Source organism: Phoca vitulina, unplaced genomic scaffold (genome assembly GCF_004348235.1).
Source record: "Phoca vitulina isolate PV1807 unplaced genomic scaffold, GSC_HSeal_1.0 scaffold10, whole genome shotgun sequence".
Lineage (NCBI taxonomy): Eukaryota > Metazoa > Chordata > Mammalia > Carnivora > Phocidae > Phoca > Phoca vitulina.
The window spans coordinates 30,347,992-30,364,791 of record NW_022589713.1 but is presented as its reverse complement, the minus strand read 5'-3'; the positions used below and the strand labels follow the sequence as shown (position 1 = coordinate 30,364,791).

Here is a 16,800-nt window from a genome sequence, read left to right as displayed (position 1 = left end):
CCCTGGGACCATGACCTGAGCTGAAGGCAGACGCCTAACGACTGAGCCACCCAGGCACCCTGAAAAAAAAAATTCTAATCACCTTCTCAAATGCATTATGCTGAGTGAAAGAAGTCAGACTCAGAAAATGGTGTACCATATGATTCCATTCATATGACATTCTAGAAAAGGCAGACTCCAGGAACAAAAAACAAATCAGTGGTTGCCAAGGCTGGAAGTAGGGCAATGAATGGACTACAGAGGGTTACAAAGGAGTTTCCTGGGGTGAAGCCACTGTTCTGTATTTTGATGGTACTAGTGGTTATACAACTGCATGTGTTTGTCAAAATTCACAGAACCATATACTCAAGAAGGTGACTTTTACTGTGCGTAAAATTTTTTTTTGCTGGAGGCAAAAATACTACACACTGAGCTAGATATACTAAAAACTCTGACATCAAAATTCTGCATTCTCTTTCCCCATGGCCACATATAAATGACTGCTTTGGCATCTCTTGCTAAACTTCTCCAGAGTCTTCCTAGTGTTAAAGGCAGCAATTCAGATCCTCTCTCTGGGATCAGTGTGACTCCAGAAGTCACAAGTCTCTTCCTTCATCATAAAATACCAGCTGATGCCACTCAAGGCAATGCCAAGGGTGCTCTGGCCCCACTGGGAAGTACCTCATGACCAGAGAATCAAGCCTGCTCTTCTCCACTCACCACCCTACCTTCATCCATGAGAGTAACTTGATGCACCAACAGACATCACAGATTCAGAAAGCAAACCAAGAATTGATTCCTGGGCATATCTGGCCAAGGACCGAGACCTTAAGTGTCTTTAAAAAAGAGCCAGCATTTGACTACAGAGCTGAGCTGTGTGGTATTTTACATCTCATATAAAATCGTAATGTGCAAGCTAAGCAAACCCAACAGTACAAGGGGGAGTGGTTTTGACTGATTTGCACCTGCTCTCCTCATTAACAGAGATGCAGATGCAAGACTTGCCAAAGTGTTACTTTTTTGCTGGCTCTGTTCTTCAATTTTTTGATGAAAAACACAAATAAATGCAGAGTGAGCTGTGACTAACACTTCCTGATCTCGGATTTATGCAAAAAGAAATTTACCTGTTTGGATTCCTAGCTGGCTGGTTCTGGAAGAGGCTGAGAGAAAATCCTGATCCCAGATAGGAGAGTTTTGACTATAAACTTCTTCTTCTAACATGGACAGAAACCTAGGCATAAGAGTAAAAGCAACAGTAAGATAAAAAAAAAAATTAAAAAACTAATTAAATGTTACCAGAGGGATGAAAGCCCTAACCATCTATGGCAAGCACCCCACCATCAGTATCTCACTTTCAACTCAGAAATACGCTTGTGAATTATGATTCAATTGATGATTTGTGGATGCTCCCGGTATATTCAAATAAAGAAATTCATTTCTACAAATTTACTCTCTTTTGATTCTGCACGGACTGACACAACATAGACTGCACAGAGTGTTCTATCAGTAGGAATGCACTCCACTGAGCATTCCTCAGCCTCAGAGCAAGATTTCCACCATCTACGTAGCTGTCATTACCACTGTCATTATCCATCGCAATAGCTAATAGTTATCAAGTGCTTGCCATGTGTCTGCACTATTCTATAAACTTCTTATCGAATCCTCACATCAACCCAATGAGGGACGTATTTTATTTTTATTGTCAGACATATATAACTCTTACAGACAAACCCTGTTCTAAGTGTTTGATGTATTATTCACTCAGGTGATCTTCCTAACAAACCTATGAAATGGAATCCATTATTATACCCATTTTACAGAAGAAAAAACTTAAAGCACAGATATTATATAACTAGCAAAAAGTTCCACAATCAGTAAATTGCAGGGCTAGGATTAGAAGGTGACTGATTACTATGTTATACTTCTTGTCATGTTATAAACCAAATGGATCTCAAAGTTTGGGGGCCCCCACAGAAATGACCTGGAGATAGATCTTGTTAGAAATATAGATAGCTAAGCCCTACCTGGGCTTACTCAATCGGAGTCCATGAGAACAGGCCTGGGTAACTAAATTTTGATGAGGTACCTTAGACTTATGTACACCAAAATTGAAGAACTATGATTAAAATACCAACACAAGTCTACACATCTGGTACTGGAATATCTTCCTACAAGCCTCTTTTTAAGGCACATTAATTCTAGTGGAGGAATATAAAAATATGGCTAAGAGCTTGGGCTCTAGAATCCATTGGCCAAGCTCACCACTTAATTTCTGTGATCCTTGGAAGAAATTCTTAGCTTTCCTCTTTCTCAGATTCCTATTCCATAAAACAGAAATATCAACAGTAATTCCTGCATAGGGTCATAATGAGAAATAAGCTAATGTTCATGCATAAAATGGTGCCTGACCCCACGTAAGTGGCTCCATTCATCCACTCAACAAACACTGTTTGGACATCTACCCCGTGCCAGGGACTGTGTTAGGTGCTGTGAAGACAGAGTGAACAAAACAACCATCTTGCCCTCACAAAGTTCACGCTGCAATGATGTAATAAAGGTTGAATATGATGAGTCCACTATCCTCACTTGAAATTCTGAATTCCAAAAGCTCTTAAAAAAAGATTTTCCATAACCCATTTGGCAACAATCTAACCTGAACATATATAAAACTATTTACAGTTTTTACAATTACAAGTGGATTTGATTTAGGGGGATTGCCCCTACCCCTAGAGCTCTGATATATAAGTGTTATACTACCTCTACAAAATATTTTAAATCTTGAATTTTGAAACATCAGTATCAAGATTTTGGATAATGGATCAAGGATCTGTATCATCATCATCACCATTATCCCTATCACTAAAAGTACCACAATTTTTCTCGCTTATCAATGCCTGCAAGATTTTAAATGGTTTCAGGGGTGGGAGAGGTTTGTTTTGTGGAAGTGAAAATAGATGGGGAAAGGCCCTAGGGGTCGTCTTACTTGCTGTTCAAATTAAACCTCAGATTTAAGAACAAGGTACCATTTAAATGAGTACCTAGCCGCACACGATAGTTTAATTCATGGTTTATAGAAACTGCATGAGTCACTTCTACTTCCAAGCAAGCCACCATTACCTTACGTTTTAAAACATTTTAGTATGTTTCTTACCCATCACAGAAAGACTGACAGCAGTGGGAGGTAAGATCCTTACTGAGATCACATTCTGATCTTGCTGAGGAGAAAGAGCTTGAGGTCTCTTCTCCTTTTCCTACCTTACACGGCCCTCAAGACTTCCTCAACTGCCCTTCATCACAGAAGTAAATTTCCTTTCCTTTTCCAGGCTCCTTCTCTATCAGTAATTTTATGGTCAGAACACTCTTCACAAAGCCCTGCAGAGAGACTCACCAAGGAAGAATGCCATTACTAATTAAGGAAAAATAATTCTATATAAACACATGTGTGTGTGTTGTATCTGTATATAGTTATTTCATTACAATAAAGAATAGTCTCGTGCAATGACATGAGAGAATGCTTGCTTTGTGTATAGGTACAATTCAAAATTGTATGTAGAATACAACAATCCATGGAGAAAAACAGAAATATCTAAAAACACTAAAAGTAGTTCAGAGTGGTAGGGCTTTGGGGGAGGGGGCGGGTCTTTTGCTTCTTTGTTCTCTCTTAACCAAATTTTCACCAGCATGTGCATTTATCACTTCTAGGAGAAAACACAGGTACTAAACCTTTCTAAAAACAACCTTGTAAGTTGGTGGATGGGAGGACAGGCACAAGTTTTGTTTTTATTTTTTAATACATATATATATTTTTTTAAATATTTAGTCATTTGAGAGAAAGAGCGTGTGCAAGTGCAAGGTGGGGGAGGGGAAGAGGAAGAGGGAGAGAAGCAGACTCCCTGCTGAGAGGTGGGACTCCATCTCATGACCCTGAGATCATGACCTGAGCCAAAATCAAGAGGCGGATGCTTAACCAACTGAGCCACCCAAGTGCCCCAGGAAAGGCACAAGTTAAAGCCAAGTGGAAGAAAGGGCACATACCAGGAGGAAGAAGATAAGGATGTAAGCCCTGCAAATGCATGCGAGCGTCACAGCGACCTAGGGGATTGGTATGCGGCCTGGTACAGCTCTCACTCTGAGACAGTGCCCAAGACTCAAACAGCACCTCAAGCTTCCATATGCATGATTCTGCTGCCAAGGCTAGAGGTATAAATCCCTAACAGCTCCAATGTTGTCATATTCAATGACAAGGGATTTAAAAGGAGAAGTGGGTGGTAGTTTTACCCTACCATTAGTAATAGAGAAGAGCAAAAAAACAGCATTGATTTTTTAACTCAACAGCATAAGCATGCCAGAACTATGGGATGAAGGAACATAATACACTATAATTAGCAAATATCTGCAAGAAGCGAAATGAATTTGCTATGGGAAAAAAAAAATCCGTTACTCTGTAAGGTAATTAAAATTTCTCTTTATGTACCATAAAAGGTGGGGTAGGGGGAGCATCCTCTTTGTTCCTTGGCTTAGAGACCGAGAATGACAACCATAATCTAAAAATATAAAATGCTGCTTATGTGGCAAATGTAATAGAGAAATAAGAAAATTGCTCTCAATCTAGAAGTCAAGGAGCTCAGACCAACCAAAAGGCAGCTACTGAATACACAAGCATGCCGAGAGATCATAACCCATTTAGGGGCAACACCCAAACTGCAGCTCTAGTACTTCTGTATCTTCTTCCCTGGAGAATACCAGAATGTTCATGGTTGCCTCAGTCTCAGGAACCGGCTGCCTTAAGAAAACACTGAAACTCAGGATGCTAGGATTTATGTGCAAACATTGGGCGTTCAGCTAAAGCTCATCAGAATTACCCACGACATCTTTTACCTACAGCTTAGGATTTGTGTTAAACTGCAAAGGAATTTTCAGTTAATTTCTATCAAAAAAAACCATTTTTGTTGTTGTTTTGGACTGAACTTATCTTAAAAATTAAAGCTATCTTTCCTGAGAAACAAATTGGGTAATCCCATAACAGTAACGTAATAATAAAAATCTAGTTTCCCTACTAAAACAGGGTATCATCAGTCTTTGGTTAAAGAATGTAATACCTCTTCTCTTAAACTCTCTTCTCTACACCAGCAATTCTCAGTGGTGTGGGGAAGGAAGCCTCTATTGTACCTAGAAAGCCCTTTCAAATGATACCTTCGGCCTCCTCCACGACAAGTGCTGGTTTGGGCGAATGACACCCACAGAATAAACTGTCTCACCCATGTCTTGCTGTCGCTGGTCCATGAAAAGTCGGCAACTGCACCCTCAGCCCCTCTCATGAGCAGCCAGCCTTTTAGTTTAAATTTTTGGTTCTTAGCACTGAAAATGCATTTCCAAGGCCCATGGTATACAACACTGCAACTTCCTATTCCTTTAACACGTTTCCTTCGTTTGAAAAATATGTAAGTGATAATTTGTATGTTGGAGCAGGTAAAAGAAGCAAGGTGCACAAGAGTTATGTACATTCTGCAAAAAAATGAGTAGAGAGGTACAAAGATCATTCTGAAGGAAGCCTCTCTATTCCTGTCCAGCCCCGCTCTTGGGGTCTAGTTTACAAACAGTGAGGGGGCAGGTTGACTGTGGCTGAGGCAGGAGTGATTTCTCCAGGCTTAGAAAGGATTGGAGATGTGGGACAGAAAAAACCAGCCACTTGAGTGTCCTGCCGAGTAGATGGAAACTGCTTCTACCACTCTCCCCCATCCTCCTCTAACTTCCTGGCAGCTGGATACACCCAACAAAGCACTACCCCACCGCAGACCCAGAGACAAAGACCCAGGTGGGAGGAGGTGGGGCCAAGGGAGTCATGCCTGCAGGCAACACAAATTCACGCTAACAACAGATGTGCTGTGCAATACCGAAGAAGACCCACAAAGGGAGCTGCGGAAGGAGAGGATCCCTTCTCCCTCTTCCCTGGGATGCCTTTCCTGGCATTCCTGGTCTCGTTACTGGTATAGGCTTTGGCGTGTGTTTATCGACCGCAAGCTCCAGGATCAAAGACCGGCAAGGCAAGGGCGCTCTCTTACTTTGGGAAATGGGTGAGGATTAGAGTTCGTTTCTCAAGGGGCAGTTTGTCTTTCTCCTGTCTCGCTTGTTCCAGGAGTTGTCGTCTCATGACTGTGAAGACTGAGCGCAGCAGTGTTCTCCCAAACACCTGGGTGGTTTCATACCGAGGTAGACTGTCACAGAACTGGGGCACGTTGCAGTAACACAGCCACCTGTGATAAGAGAGAACAAGCTCCATCACTATCCCTTAAACCCCCAGGGCATCCAAAATGTCCGATGATGCTCACTCTCCTGTCATTAACCACAGCAGAAGAAACTAGGTCTGCAATGACAAGCCGTAGTATCCCTGCCAGCTAATGAAACCCGGAAATCAGAGTGGCTCGCCCGCCCATATACAAGCATGGGGGGGTCCAGTTCCATGAAACTCATTCCATTCTGCAGCATCGCGCAGTGAGCCCTGCGGTCAGGCAGTCCTGAGGTCAAATCCCTGCTTTGCCATGACTTGGGAAATGTAATTGTGTTCTTGAGTCTCCAGGTCCTTACCTATAAAAGGTGGACAGCAAGAATACCTACTTCGTTGGGTTGGTACGCGCGTGGGAGGAGATACTGTATGGACAGTGCATACTGAATTCGAGTTTCTGGTACATAAACGGGAGTTTAAATAAAAGAAGAAATTAAAGGGGAAGCTGAGGATGCCCCACTTGTGAAAGACTCAGGATTCCACCATCTCGTTTCTTGAGTAAAATTTAAAATGCCTACACAGCACTCACATACCCCTGAAGCTTTGGTGGAAAGATAAAGATCTTCAAGACTATTCAAAACTCAGTCAAAACGCAGGAAGTAATAAGCTTCACCACCTGTCGCTTAGGTGCATTTTCAACGACTGTCTCCAACTTAAAAATGCACTTCGGCATTACAAAAAGCTGGATGAGTGCCCAGGCCCAGAGGGAAACCAGAGGCTTTCTTGAGATCTGACCACAGTTCTGGGGTACACTGGCTATGTAGGGCATACAATGTAGAAAGCTCACTCAGCCAAGAGAAGCTGGAGAATGAAAGTTTATTCAAAATCGACCCTCTTTCTTTATGGTCTCCCAGGATGTGAGGTCTCAGATTCCCAGGAGCCAGTCACATCATTGTAGAGTGGGGGTCAGAGGGTGGCACGAGACCAGGGCTCAGAAGCTCAGAAGATCCTTATTCCTTGGTAGCAGAGCCAAACATCCTTTGCTTTCCAAAAATTAACACCTCTGCTCTCTGTGCGCCTTCCTGATCTCCTTTAAAGTGGGACAGAGGGCTCTAATGTGTCCAAACTGCTAATGGAAAGCTCCTGATGAACTCTCAGACCCTTAATAAAGAGTGGAATAACAGTAATTAACTCGTGCTTATTGCTTTCTTTATGTTATCCCGTATCACTTCCTATCTTCCTTGTGTGTGTGACTGCGATAGTGGTTGTGGTGCTTCATCTTCCGGAAAGATAATTTGCATTAGTGTGAGTTCATCTGCCTAAGTTCAACATTAACCTTAAGACCCTGCTACTATTTCTACACTTCTCCCAGCTTTTCTGTCTTAATAATTTACACCCAAATGTGCATCTTAAAGTGTTGTCACTGTATCTTGTCAAATCAGAAAGTGTTCTCGGTAGCAGAGAAGTTAGCAAGTGCATTTATTTTGTAGTTCATATACTGTATCACCTTCGAGGCCAGTCTTTGCTGGATGCTAGTCTGTGGCCACTTAATGAGGTTATGAGATATTCAGGGCTGAAGGGAGGCCAGCTCCCAAGTGCCTAATTATGAAATGACAAACGTTAAGAGTTAAAGGTACAAACCTTAATAATCAGAAATTCAGTTTCACGAGACTTGGGCCATCGCACGACTATAATGTTAAAAATATGTCCAATTTTCTGCACTGGAAGATTAAAGATTCTCAGGATTTAGACCAGTACTGCCCCAACAGCCGTCTCTGCTGCTGGGAATGTTCTGTTGTCTGTGCTGATACAATGGCCACCAGTCACATGTAACTCTGAGCACACGAAATGTGGCTAGTGCAACTGAGGAGCTTAATTTTTAGTGGAGTTTAATCAGTTTAAAAGTTACTTTTAAATGGAAACAGTATGAAATATTTTTCCATGAAAGATAACTTTACTGCTTTGGTAGGACTCCATTTAGCTTTAACCATTTAAAACTGAGGGAATGAATTGAGATGTGCCATAAGGATAAAATACACATTGGATTTTAAAGACAGCACAAAGGAAGGTAAAGATGCATCATTAATAATTTTTCACATTGATCACACAGTGAAATAATATTTATATATTGGGTAAAATAAAAGAGTATTGAAATTAATGTCCTGCGCCTATTTACTTTTTGAAATGTAACTACTAGAAAATTTTAAATTACATTTGTGGCTCACATTATGAGGTGCTGATTTTGAGTCTAAAGAGCATTTCCATCTGTGGAGGGGTCACAGATGTCCGATACTCTATTTAAAACTGATGTTATTTCTGCTACAGCAATGGTAGGTACCGTAAGATCATCAAGTGTTATAAAGAAGTGCTTAACAGGCCATGCAATCTTCCCAGGGTAAGGGAAGGCAACACAGACTGTTATTGTCTAGTAAAATGTTTCAAATAATAGGCTTCCATTCATTTCCTCTGAAAACCATTTTATAGACCACAGTTGATGCTTTTTAGCTTTGTTTTGTTTTTACTTCTAAGATTAATTCCATTTTATAAATCTGTAAGGTGCACGATACAGTAAGACAGAGACTGAGCCAATGTGTGGTGTCTGGGTGCTATTTTAATAAATGACATGGTCACTGAGCGTGGTGGGATGGAAAGAAGAAATGCGAATTTGTGTGCCTCGTCTCTGCACACACACTCCTCCAAACACTTGACTGTAGGAAAAGATTTTACCTAAATGACCGGTTTCAGGTCCTCTCAAAAGCAGTGAAAGGACAGTTCACTCATTTTTGTATGCCTAATAAAAATGGCATATGTATGCAAATAACTCAGAGTTTTGACAGCATCACGATGATTTGCAACCACCTTGCTTTCTTTAAAATGTGAACAGAACTGGAGAACTTGAGCACAGACCATGTCATCCTACTTGCTAGAATGAAAATCCTAAGGTCTGTAGGAATTAAGTGACCTGTCCTAGTGCACCTTAACTCAAGGCTTGGGTCTCTTATCTCATAGCCCACTGTTCTTTCCATGCCTCCTGCTGTGTACTGTCCTATACTTACACGCCTAATGATGAACGCTCAGTAACACAGAACAACGGTTACATACAACTGTTTCACCAAAATCAACTTAGTTATATCCAACTTGCACTGTATTCTTACAAAACATCTCCCCACTATAGGGATGACCATTACACCTTTCAGAAGGTCTGCACAATTCAGAATCTAAGACTAATTATTTGACGCTTCTAGTAGCAGATTCTGTTGGTCAGATGTATTTTAAAAAGTCACAATCTTCAGACACTTTATTTTCAGGCTATTTCTTCATGGAATTACATTAGTGCACCATCATGAAATTCAGGGAACTTCAAAACATTTGAACCAGATCTTTTTCTAAATCCACAGTGATTTCCAGGGGATATATACTTCTATTAATTATTACTTCTAAGTACATGTTAACATTACAATGTCAGATGTTTTCAGTATGCAAAATATTTATATTTTTCCTTTATTCAGAACAGAGAGGATTATGTCATTTAAGCAGTTCTACTGTTCAATCTGCACTTAATTTTTTAATTGGAAAATCTTCACAGGTAGCTCTGCAATAATCATTTTCTGAGTCTGGTCTCTTCCACAGAGAATCCTATTTCACCCCATTTTCATGCTGACATACAAGCTCCAGGAGTGTTCAGCCCCTTTGTTCTAATTGCTACAACTGCTGTAAATTATATGCTGAACCAGCATTACAGGTCCTGAGGTTCACTTACACATCAAGATAAAACCTGGTGGTGCCTGCAGCCTATAATATTACCCATTTTTGAGAAAATGAGTATTGGTGAGACACCATGCTGTAGTGGAGTGTGGTTTATTAAAATCCTAAGTGGTCATGACAGTGAGGTTTTACTCTGAAACAATTACTGCTTCTCATAATTTTCACAGGTTGGCTTCTCTGTACTTCCCTTTCTTCATCTATGTGGCGTGATCATAGGCAAGTGGGGGAGGTGAGCGTCGTCTACCTTCATTTCCTTATTTATTATTAACAGAGGCTCTTGGTCTCCATTCCACCTAGAAATTAGCAGGTTTCAGAACTCATCAGGGTGTATTCACTCCAGTCTCTCAGAAGGTTTCTCTTCACCACGGTCAGACTCCACTCTTCTACTGCCCTTGGACAGTGGCTCAAGAGGCTGAGCTAGAAAGGAATCTGCTACTGTCTTTTATTCCCTGTTATTTTAGTTTCTAAAGTGATATTCAAATAATGACAAGTCCCCTTTAGTTGTACACGCTCTAGCTTAAGAGTCCCACACTGGCAGCGTCTGAGTTTTAGAGAACAACGCGTGTGGGAGGAAAACGATGACTAGCATCTTCCTAGCACCCGTCCTGTGTGCCAGACGCTACACACAACACTCCCAGTAGTCATGAGACTCAGAAAGACGAAGAAACTGAAGGTCAAGGAGGTGAAGTGACTGGTCTAAAGCATACAGAACTAGGGAGGGATGGAGCTATGATTCAACCCCCCTGTTCATTTCAAAGTTCCATTTCTAATTTTACTACTCCTTAAGTATTTGTAAGTGCCACCCATTTCTTGGTAATTCCCAAATGCTACAGAGTGTATTTTTACTGTTTTCTAAAATACAGTAATATCTTCCATGCTGCTTTACATTTAATTCTCCTTCTCAATGAAACAATTTTTCCTCTGTTAAGAATGGTAAATACTTTCAGAGATCTGGTTTTAGCAAATATTCAGCTTAGCCAATTGTTCACAAATGGGTTTAAAAGATAGAGATTTTTTTAAGTACTCCCTACACCCAACGTGGGGCTTGAACTCATGAACCCAAGATCAAGAGTTGCATGTTCCACTGACTGAGCCAGCCAGGCGTCCCTATATTTTTGATAGATTTACTATCTTAACCCTTATTATAAACAACAGTTCAAATAATATAGGAACTATATTATTTCATGAAAAATTCTGAAAGTATAGAAATATGTAATTTAAAAACCTGATACTGAAGAAATCTGTAATTCCTTAAAAGTCCATTAGTACGGAAATACTTTATAACTCAAATTATATATACTGTAAAAAAAGAGAGAAGAGGAAAGGGGATATTACTCATGAATATCGGGTCAATAATCAGAGAGGAAAACTTATCTTAAACTATACTCATTCCTACATGTTATCTGCTGTTACAGAAAATAACCTGGAGGGGTGCCTGAGTGGCTCAGTTGGTTAAATGTCTGACTCTTGGTTTCAGCTCAGGCCATGATTTCAGGGTGCTGAGATTGAGCCTCACCTCAGGCTCTGCACTTAGCAGGGAGTCCTCTTGAAGATTCTCTCCCTCTGTTCCTTCTCCTGCTCACACGTACTCTCTTTCTTAAATAAATAAATAAATAAATCTTAAAAAAAAGTAAATAACCTGGGTACAAGTGCTCTTCAGGCTATAAAAAAAATTGCCTACTTTCAGTCAGGAATATCTCCTGAAGCAAGCCTGATGTGCCTATAAAATATAAAAGGGGGTGGGGCACCTGGCTGGCTTAGTCAGAAGAGGGAAAAGTATGCAACTCTTCATCCCTAAGTCATGAGTTCAAGCCCCACATTGGGTGTACAGATTACTTAAATAAATAAAATATAAAAGGGGAAAAGTTATAAAAAGGGAAACAGAATGGGTAATTCAAGTCACTCTCTTACTTAAATGAAAATAAATGTAGGTTATCCTATTTTGTGTGGCCCATGTTTAAGATTTTTAAAGTGAGTTCTATTATTCTGCAATTCATAAACAATGAAAACAAATTCCCATGTTAGGGGAAAAAACGTGCAATCCAAGAATATTTGCACAGCCTGATGTTCACCAACAGGGAAATGGTTGGGTAAATTACTGTACATCAATTCAACTGACCATAATGTAACCAGTAAAATGTCTGATGTGATGTTAAGTAGAGGGACAAAAAGGATGCAAATTCTATATATATATGTTTTCATTCTAAATAATATAAAATAGACTGGAAGACAACATGTATAATGATATCAGTTCCATCATGGTGCTGGGCCAAGGGTGATCTTTCCTTCTTTATAAAAATTCTTTAACACTATTATATTTGTGGTCATTGTTTTTTTGGTTTTCTAATGGGAGTGAAGTTTCTATATAATAATTACAGAGTCATAGTATGGTTACCTAGATCGGCGACATTCAATAGAAATACAATGCAAGCCACATAAATAATTTTAAATTTTCCAATAGTCATATCGACAAGGTAAAAAGAAACAGATGAAATTAACTTTAGTATATCTTATTTAATTGAATATATCTAAAATATTATCATTTCAACATGTAATCAATATAAAAAAGTACTAATGAAATATTTTACATTCCTTTTTTTGTACAAGCTTTGAAATCTCAGTTCGTACTAGTCACATTCAAGTGCTCAGCAGCCACAGGGAGCTATCAACTATCGGCCTGGGGAGGACAGGGCTAGGTGGTTTGGATCCCTCACCCCCCAAAATATCACGATATTAATAAAAAATAAATTATAGAAACATTCTGAATTGATGGAGTTACCACGAAAACTGGGTAACCCTCCGCTTGCAGGGCCAAGTAGTAATTTTAGGTCTGCAACAGGCTCTAAGAGGCCAAAGGAAAAGAACTGGTCATCTGATTACCTTGTGTAGTTCTCTTTGTATCCAGAAATATCATCATTGGGAGATCGCAGTCTTCGTTGAGATGGTGCCTCCAGATGCCAATAGTTGATGCGGTTTAGGAACATTTTTGCCAACTCAACTATCGTTTGCCTTTCTTTGGATGGCAGGTGACTAAATTTGTACTGTACAAAGTTATTCACACCCTTAAAAGGAGGGAAGGCAATTTATTCATATGGCTATGCAATCATACTAATTCTGAATACCCACAGTCAGCACCATTGGTGGTTATTAAAGAACAGACGTTTCTCTATTCACAAAAATCTCTTCCTTTTCCCTATTAGAAAACAGGAATACCCAGAGGGAATCGTGCCACAGATCATAGTGGATGAAAAGTGACAAGACAGAGAAGCTGTGGGTTGCTATTCTATGCCTGCTGCAATCCTCAAGCGTTAAAGGGAAAATCAAAATCACAGACTGAAAAGGTCAAAACCTCTTAAACAATAAAATACGACTATTTTGCAGAGTAATTCTTGCTGCACTATCAATATAGTAGATCACGTATAATGAGGTTCTTGGATAAGCATTACATTTTTACATTACCAGAATTTTATTTTTTTTTTAAAGATTTTATTTATTTATTTGACAGAGAGACAGCAAGAGCAGGAACACAAGCAGGGGGACTGGGAGAGGGAGAAGCAGGCTCCCCGCTGAGCAGGAAGCCCGATGTGGGGCTTGATCCCAGGACCCTGGGATCATGACCTGAGCTGAAGGCAGACGCTTAACAACTGAGCCACCCAGGCACCCCTACATTACCAAAATTTTAATCAGAAGGCTGCTAGCACGTCTTCCATTGAACTAAACCATGAGAATTTAAACTCTTTACTATCACTCTTTCGCTTTCAGCAAGCTTACCAAGAAAAAAAATCTTATTCAAAATTATGAGTTTTTAAAAGAATCTGTGGATTAATTTAATGTCTCTGCAGAACACTCCCAACTAATCTAATTTCAAATAAAAGAACAATGAATTCTTATCGAATAGAGTTTGGAGACAAAATAAAATTTCTTCTACTGAAAACTGACTGATAAAAATACATTTATTTGTATTTGTAGAGACCCCGATTGATGTCCTATGTTCTGTAATCATTCTCATCAAGAAATTCAGTCAAGAGTCTCCGAGATTTCTTTAGCCGAACACTGGCAGGCTAAAAAGTGACTCTGAGGAAGGATACAACACCTCACAGAAAAAGTCTATATATGTCAACAGTTTCCCCAAGCAAACCGGTTTCTTTCCAGGAATCAGAATGTAACAGGAAGTCAATTTCTGGATGCAAAATCTCATTTCTTTTTTGTGTTTTTTCCTTGACTTACAATGTTTTTGACAATGCTCCTTAATTCCCTCACCTCAACAGGCTTTTTCAGACAGTGACAAACAAAAGAACAAAGACTTAATTGACTTAATTTTAAAACATCAACACCAAGAAAAAGCACATTCCATGCGTTCTTATGACCTACATGTTCTGCTTAATTTTTTTCTTCCCCAAACACAGTGAATTCTGAGTATACAGCAACCGTAAAAGACAACAGCTAGATCATTTATTAAATTAAGTATTCACTTCTGATGCAAAGGGTCCAGGACAATTTCTACAGATTCAGTGAGCATCTCAAAGCTGGGTATAGAGGATGGAAGGAAGACACGTGTAGAGATGGAAGGAAGATTAGGTTTGTTCAGCCTTAGAGCAATTAAAAAAAAAGGGCTTCTCTTTTTCTTTTTCTAAATTTTTACCTGTTCAATACTAGGTTTTTCAAATGGGGGTTTCTTCTCCAAAGAGCCTTCAACCACAGGTTTTCCTCTTTGTAAAATAGACTTTCTCAAGAGCTGCAAAAAAAATCATTAAGGAAAAAAAAATCAATGTCTGTCTCTCTCTCACACACACACACACACACACACAACATAGCCTCTGAAGGGAAGTCACCATATTCTAATTATTTTATCTACATGTAAATAAATCCTTAAATCAATAAAATGGGTGACTACGAGGTAACCCACATTTGCCTTCATACCCATGACCAGAGAGCTATGAGAAACTCGACCCCTTTCATGTTCTGCGTAGCCTAGAGCATTAGCAGTACCATCAGGCTCCTCTATCCTATTCCCTTTCTCTTCTCCCCACCACTGCCAGATCCCCACTGACCCAGGGGCCTGGTACACAACAGCCACACTTTGCACATGCCCATCTAGGCCACCGCAGGTGTGCTGATGCTCTGGAGGGTTGTTTTTTGTTTGCTTAAGATTTATTTATTTATTTTAGAGAGAGCACGCGGGGAGGAGGAGACAGAGAAAGAGAGAATCTTACACCCACGCAGGGCTCGATCTCATGACACTGAGATCATGACCAGAGCTGAAACCAAGAGTCGGATTCATCCGACTGCACCACCCAGGTGCTCCGAAGGAGGTTCGTATTTAAACCCCTGGAAGGCAGAGACCCGTTCTGCACAAGTGAGGCCAGAGGAGAGGGCTGTTTGTACCAGCTGTATGTCCTATGCATAAACTAGGGCCCAGGCCCTTTGGGAAGGAATTCTGCAGGGCTCTCAATTGGCAACTTTCACTGTTGCGGTCTCTTTTCATTTCCTCTCCATGCACAGAATACAAGCCAAGTGTTCTGGCATCTCAATGCCCACAAAACAAAACACTGCTCTTAATCCTTGCCACTGGAATTCAAAGCCCTCAAAGAGCACATATCCGAGAGAAAAAGGGAACAGAGTCACTAATCAAGACCTAATTTGAAAATAAACTTGATATTGAAATCCTTTACCTTCAACCTTTGCTTGAAAATTCTGTAACCTTTACATGTGGGCCAGGTATGATATGACCATGCATTTACTTAAGTTACATCTTTCTCTCCTTTCTCCACTTACTGCCTTTTCAACAGAAACAAGACGTGGTAACCATGCTCTCAGGAGTTAATGGAAATGGACTAACACCCAAGGTTGAAGATCACACTGTGTCCCCCTGAGCCATGTCTTACAAGGGCCTCAATTCCTTCTAGGGGTGCCATATACATAATTAGCACAGGCCATCTGTTTATTCTTTCAATGTATTATGCCCATTTTTATAAAAATAAACATGCAATAATGATAAGTCACTCTATGTGTTTCTAAGGATATGGAAAGATGGATCATAAAATTTTATTTATTTATTTGACAGAACGAGAGCAAACAAGCAGGGGGAGTGGCAGAGGGAGAGGGAGAAGCAGGCTCCCCACTGAGCAGAGAGCCCGATGTGGGGCTCGATCCCAGGACCCTGGGATCATGACATGAGCCGAAGGCAGAAGCTCAACCGACTGAGCCACCCAGGCGCCCAGGACTGTAAAATTTAAATACAGATAATTGTGGCTGCATACTTTGTTTGCCCAGTTAAATAAGACCATTTGAGAACTTGGTCCACTGGGGGTTTCAATTTGGAGAGAAACTGATGGGTTGGGGAGATGCTGAATGTCAGTTTCTTCATCTACACAAAAGGATGGAGCTGGGATAAGTGGCCATATAAAAGAAATTTAATATTTGCAGCAAGCATCTGCATCCTTACTTTCGCCACTCTTATAAGTTCTTTATGTCGTATCTCATTTAATACCCCCTAACAACCTTTAGACGTAGGGGCTATCACTGTCTGTATTTTCTGATAAGGAAACTGAGGGAGAATGACTCGCTCAAAGTCACATTTCATATGTGATGGAGCCAGGACTGAAGCCCAGAGAGTCGAGCTCGGGAGCCACAGTTACAGGTTCTGGGATACACTGAGCTTTAGGAAGCAGCTTTTCATTGGGTTTTTTTTTTTTTTTTTTTCAAAATCTAAGCCTCAAGTTTTTTAAATGTTACTTAAAGGTATAATACATTTAATGTTAATTTAATTATTGAGACATATGAGACACAGGAACTGCCTTTCAAAAGCTAAGGAATGGATGATTTATTACTTA

The 16,800-nt window shown here is 40.2% G+C and overlaps 1 protein-coding gene across 1 annotated transcript in view; it reads right to left on the bottom strand.

The window, feature by feature from the left end:
• KAT2B (lysine acetyltransferase 2B) overlaps nucleotides 1–16,800 on the bottom strand; it is a gene marked incomplete at its 5' end in the record, with an annotated part of 97,029 nt that overhangs the window by 32,639 nt on the left and 47,590 nt on the right. Inside the window, 4 exons of the mRNA XM_032409174.1 lie at nucleotides 1,104–1,210; nucleotides 6,042–6,233; nucleotides 12,848–13,029; nucleotides 14,610–14,702. Coding sequence (XP_032265065.1) covers nucleotides 1,104–1,210; nucleotides 6,042–6,233; nucleotides 12,848–13,029; nucleotides 14,610–14,702 — 574 coding nt within the window. The remainder of the gene's footprint in view (nucleotides 1–1,103; nucleotides 1,211–6,041; nucleotides 6,234–12,847; nucleotides 13,030–14,609; nucleotides 14,703–16,800) is intronic.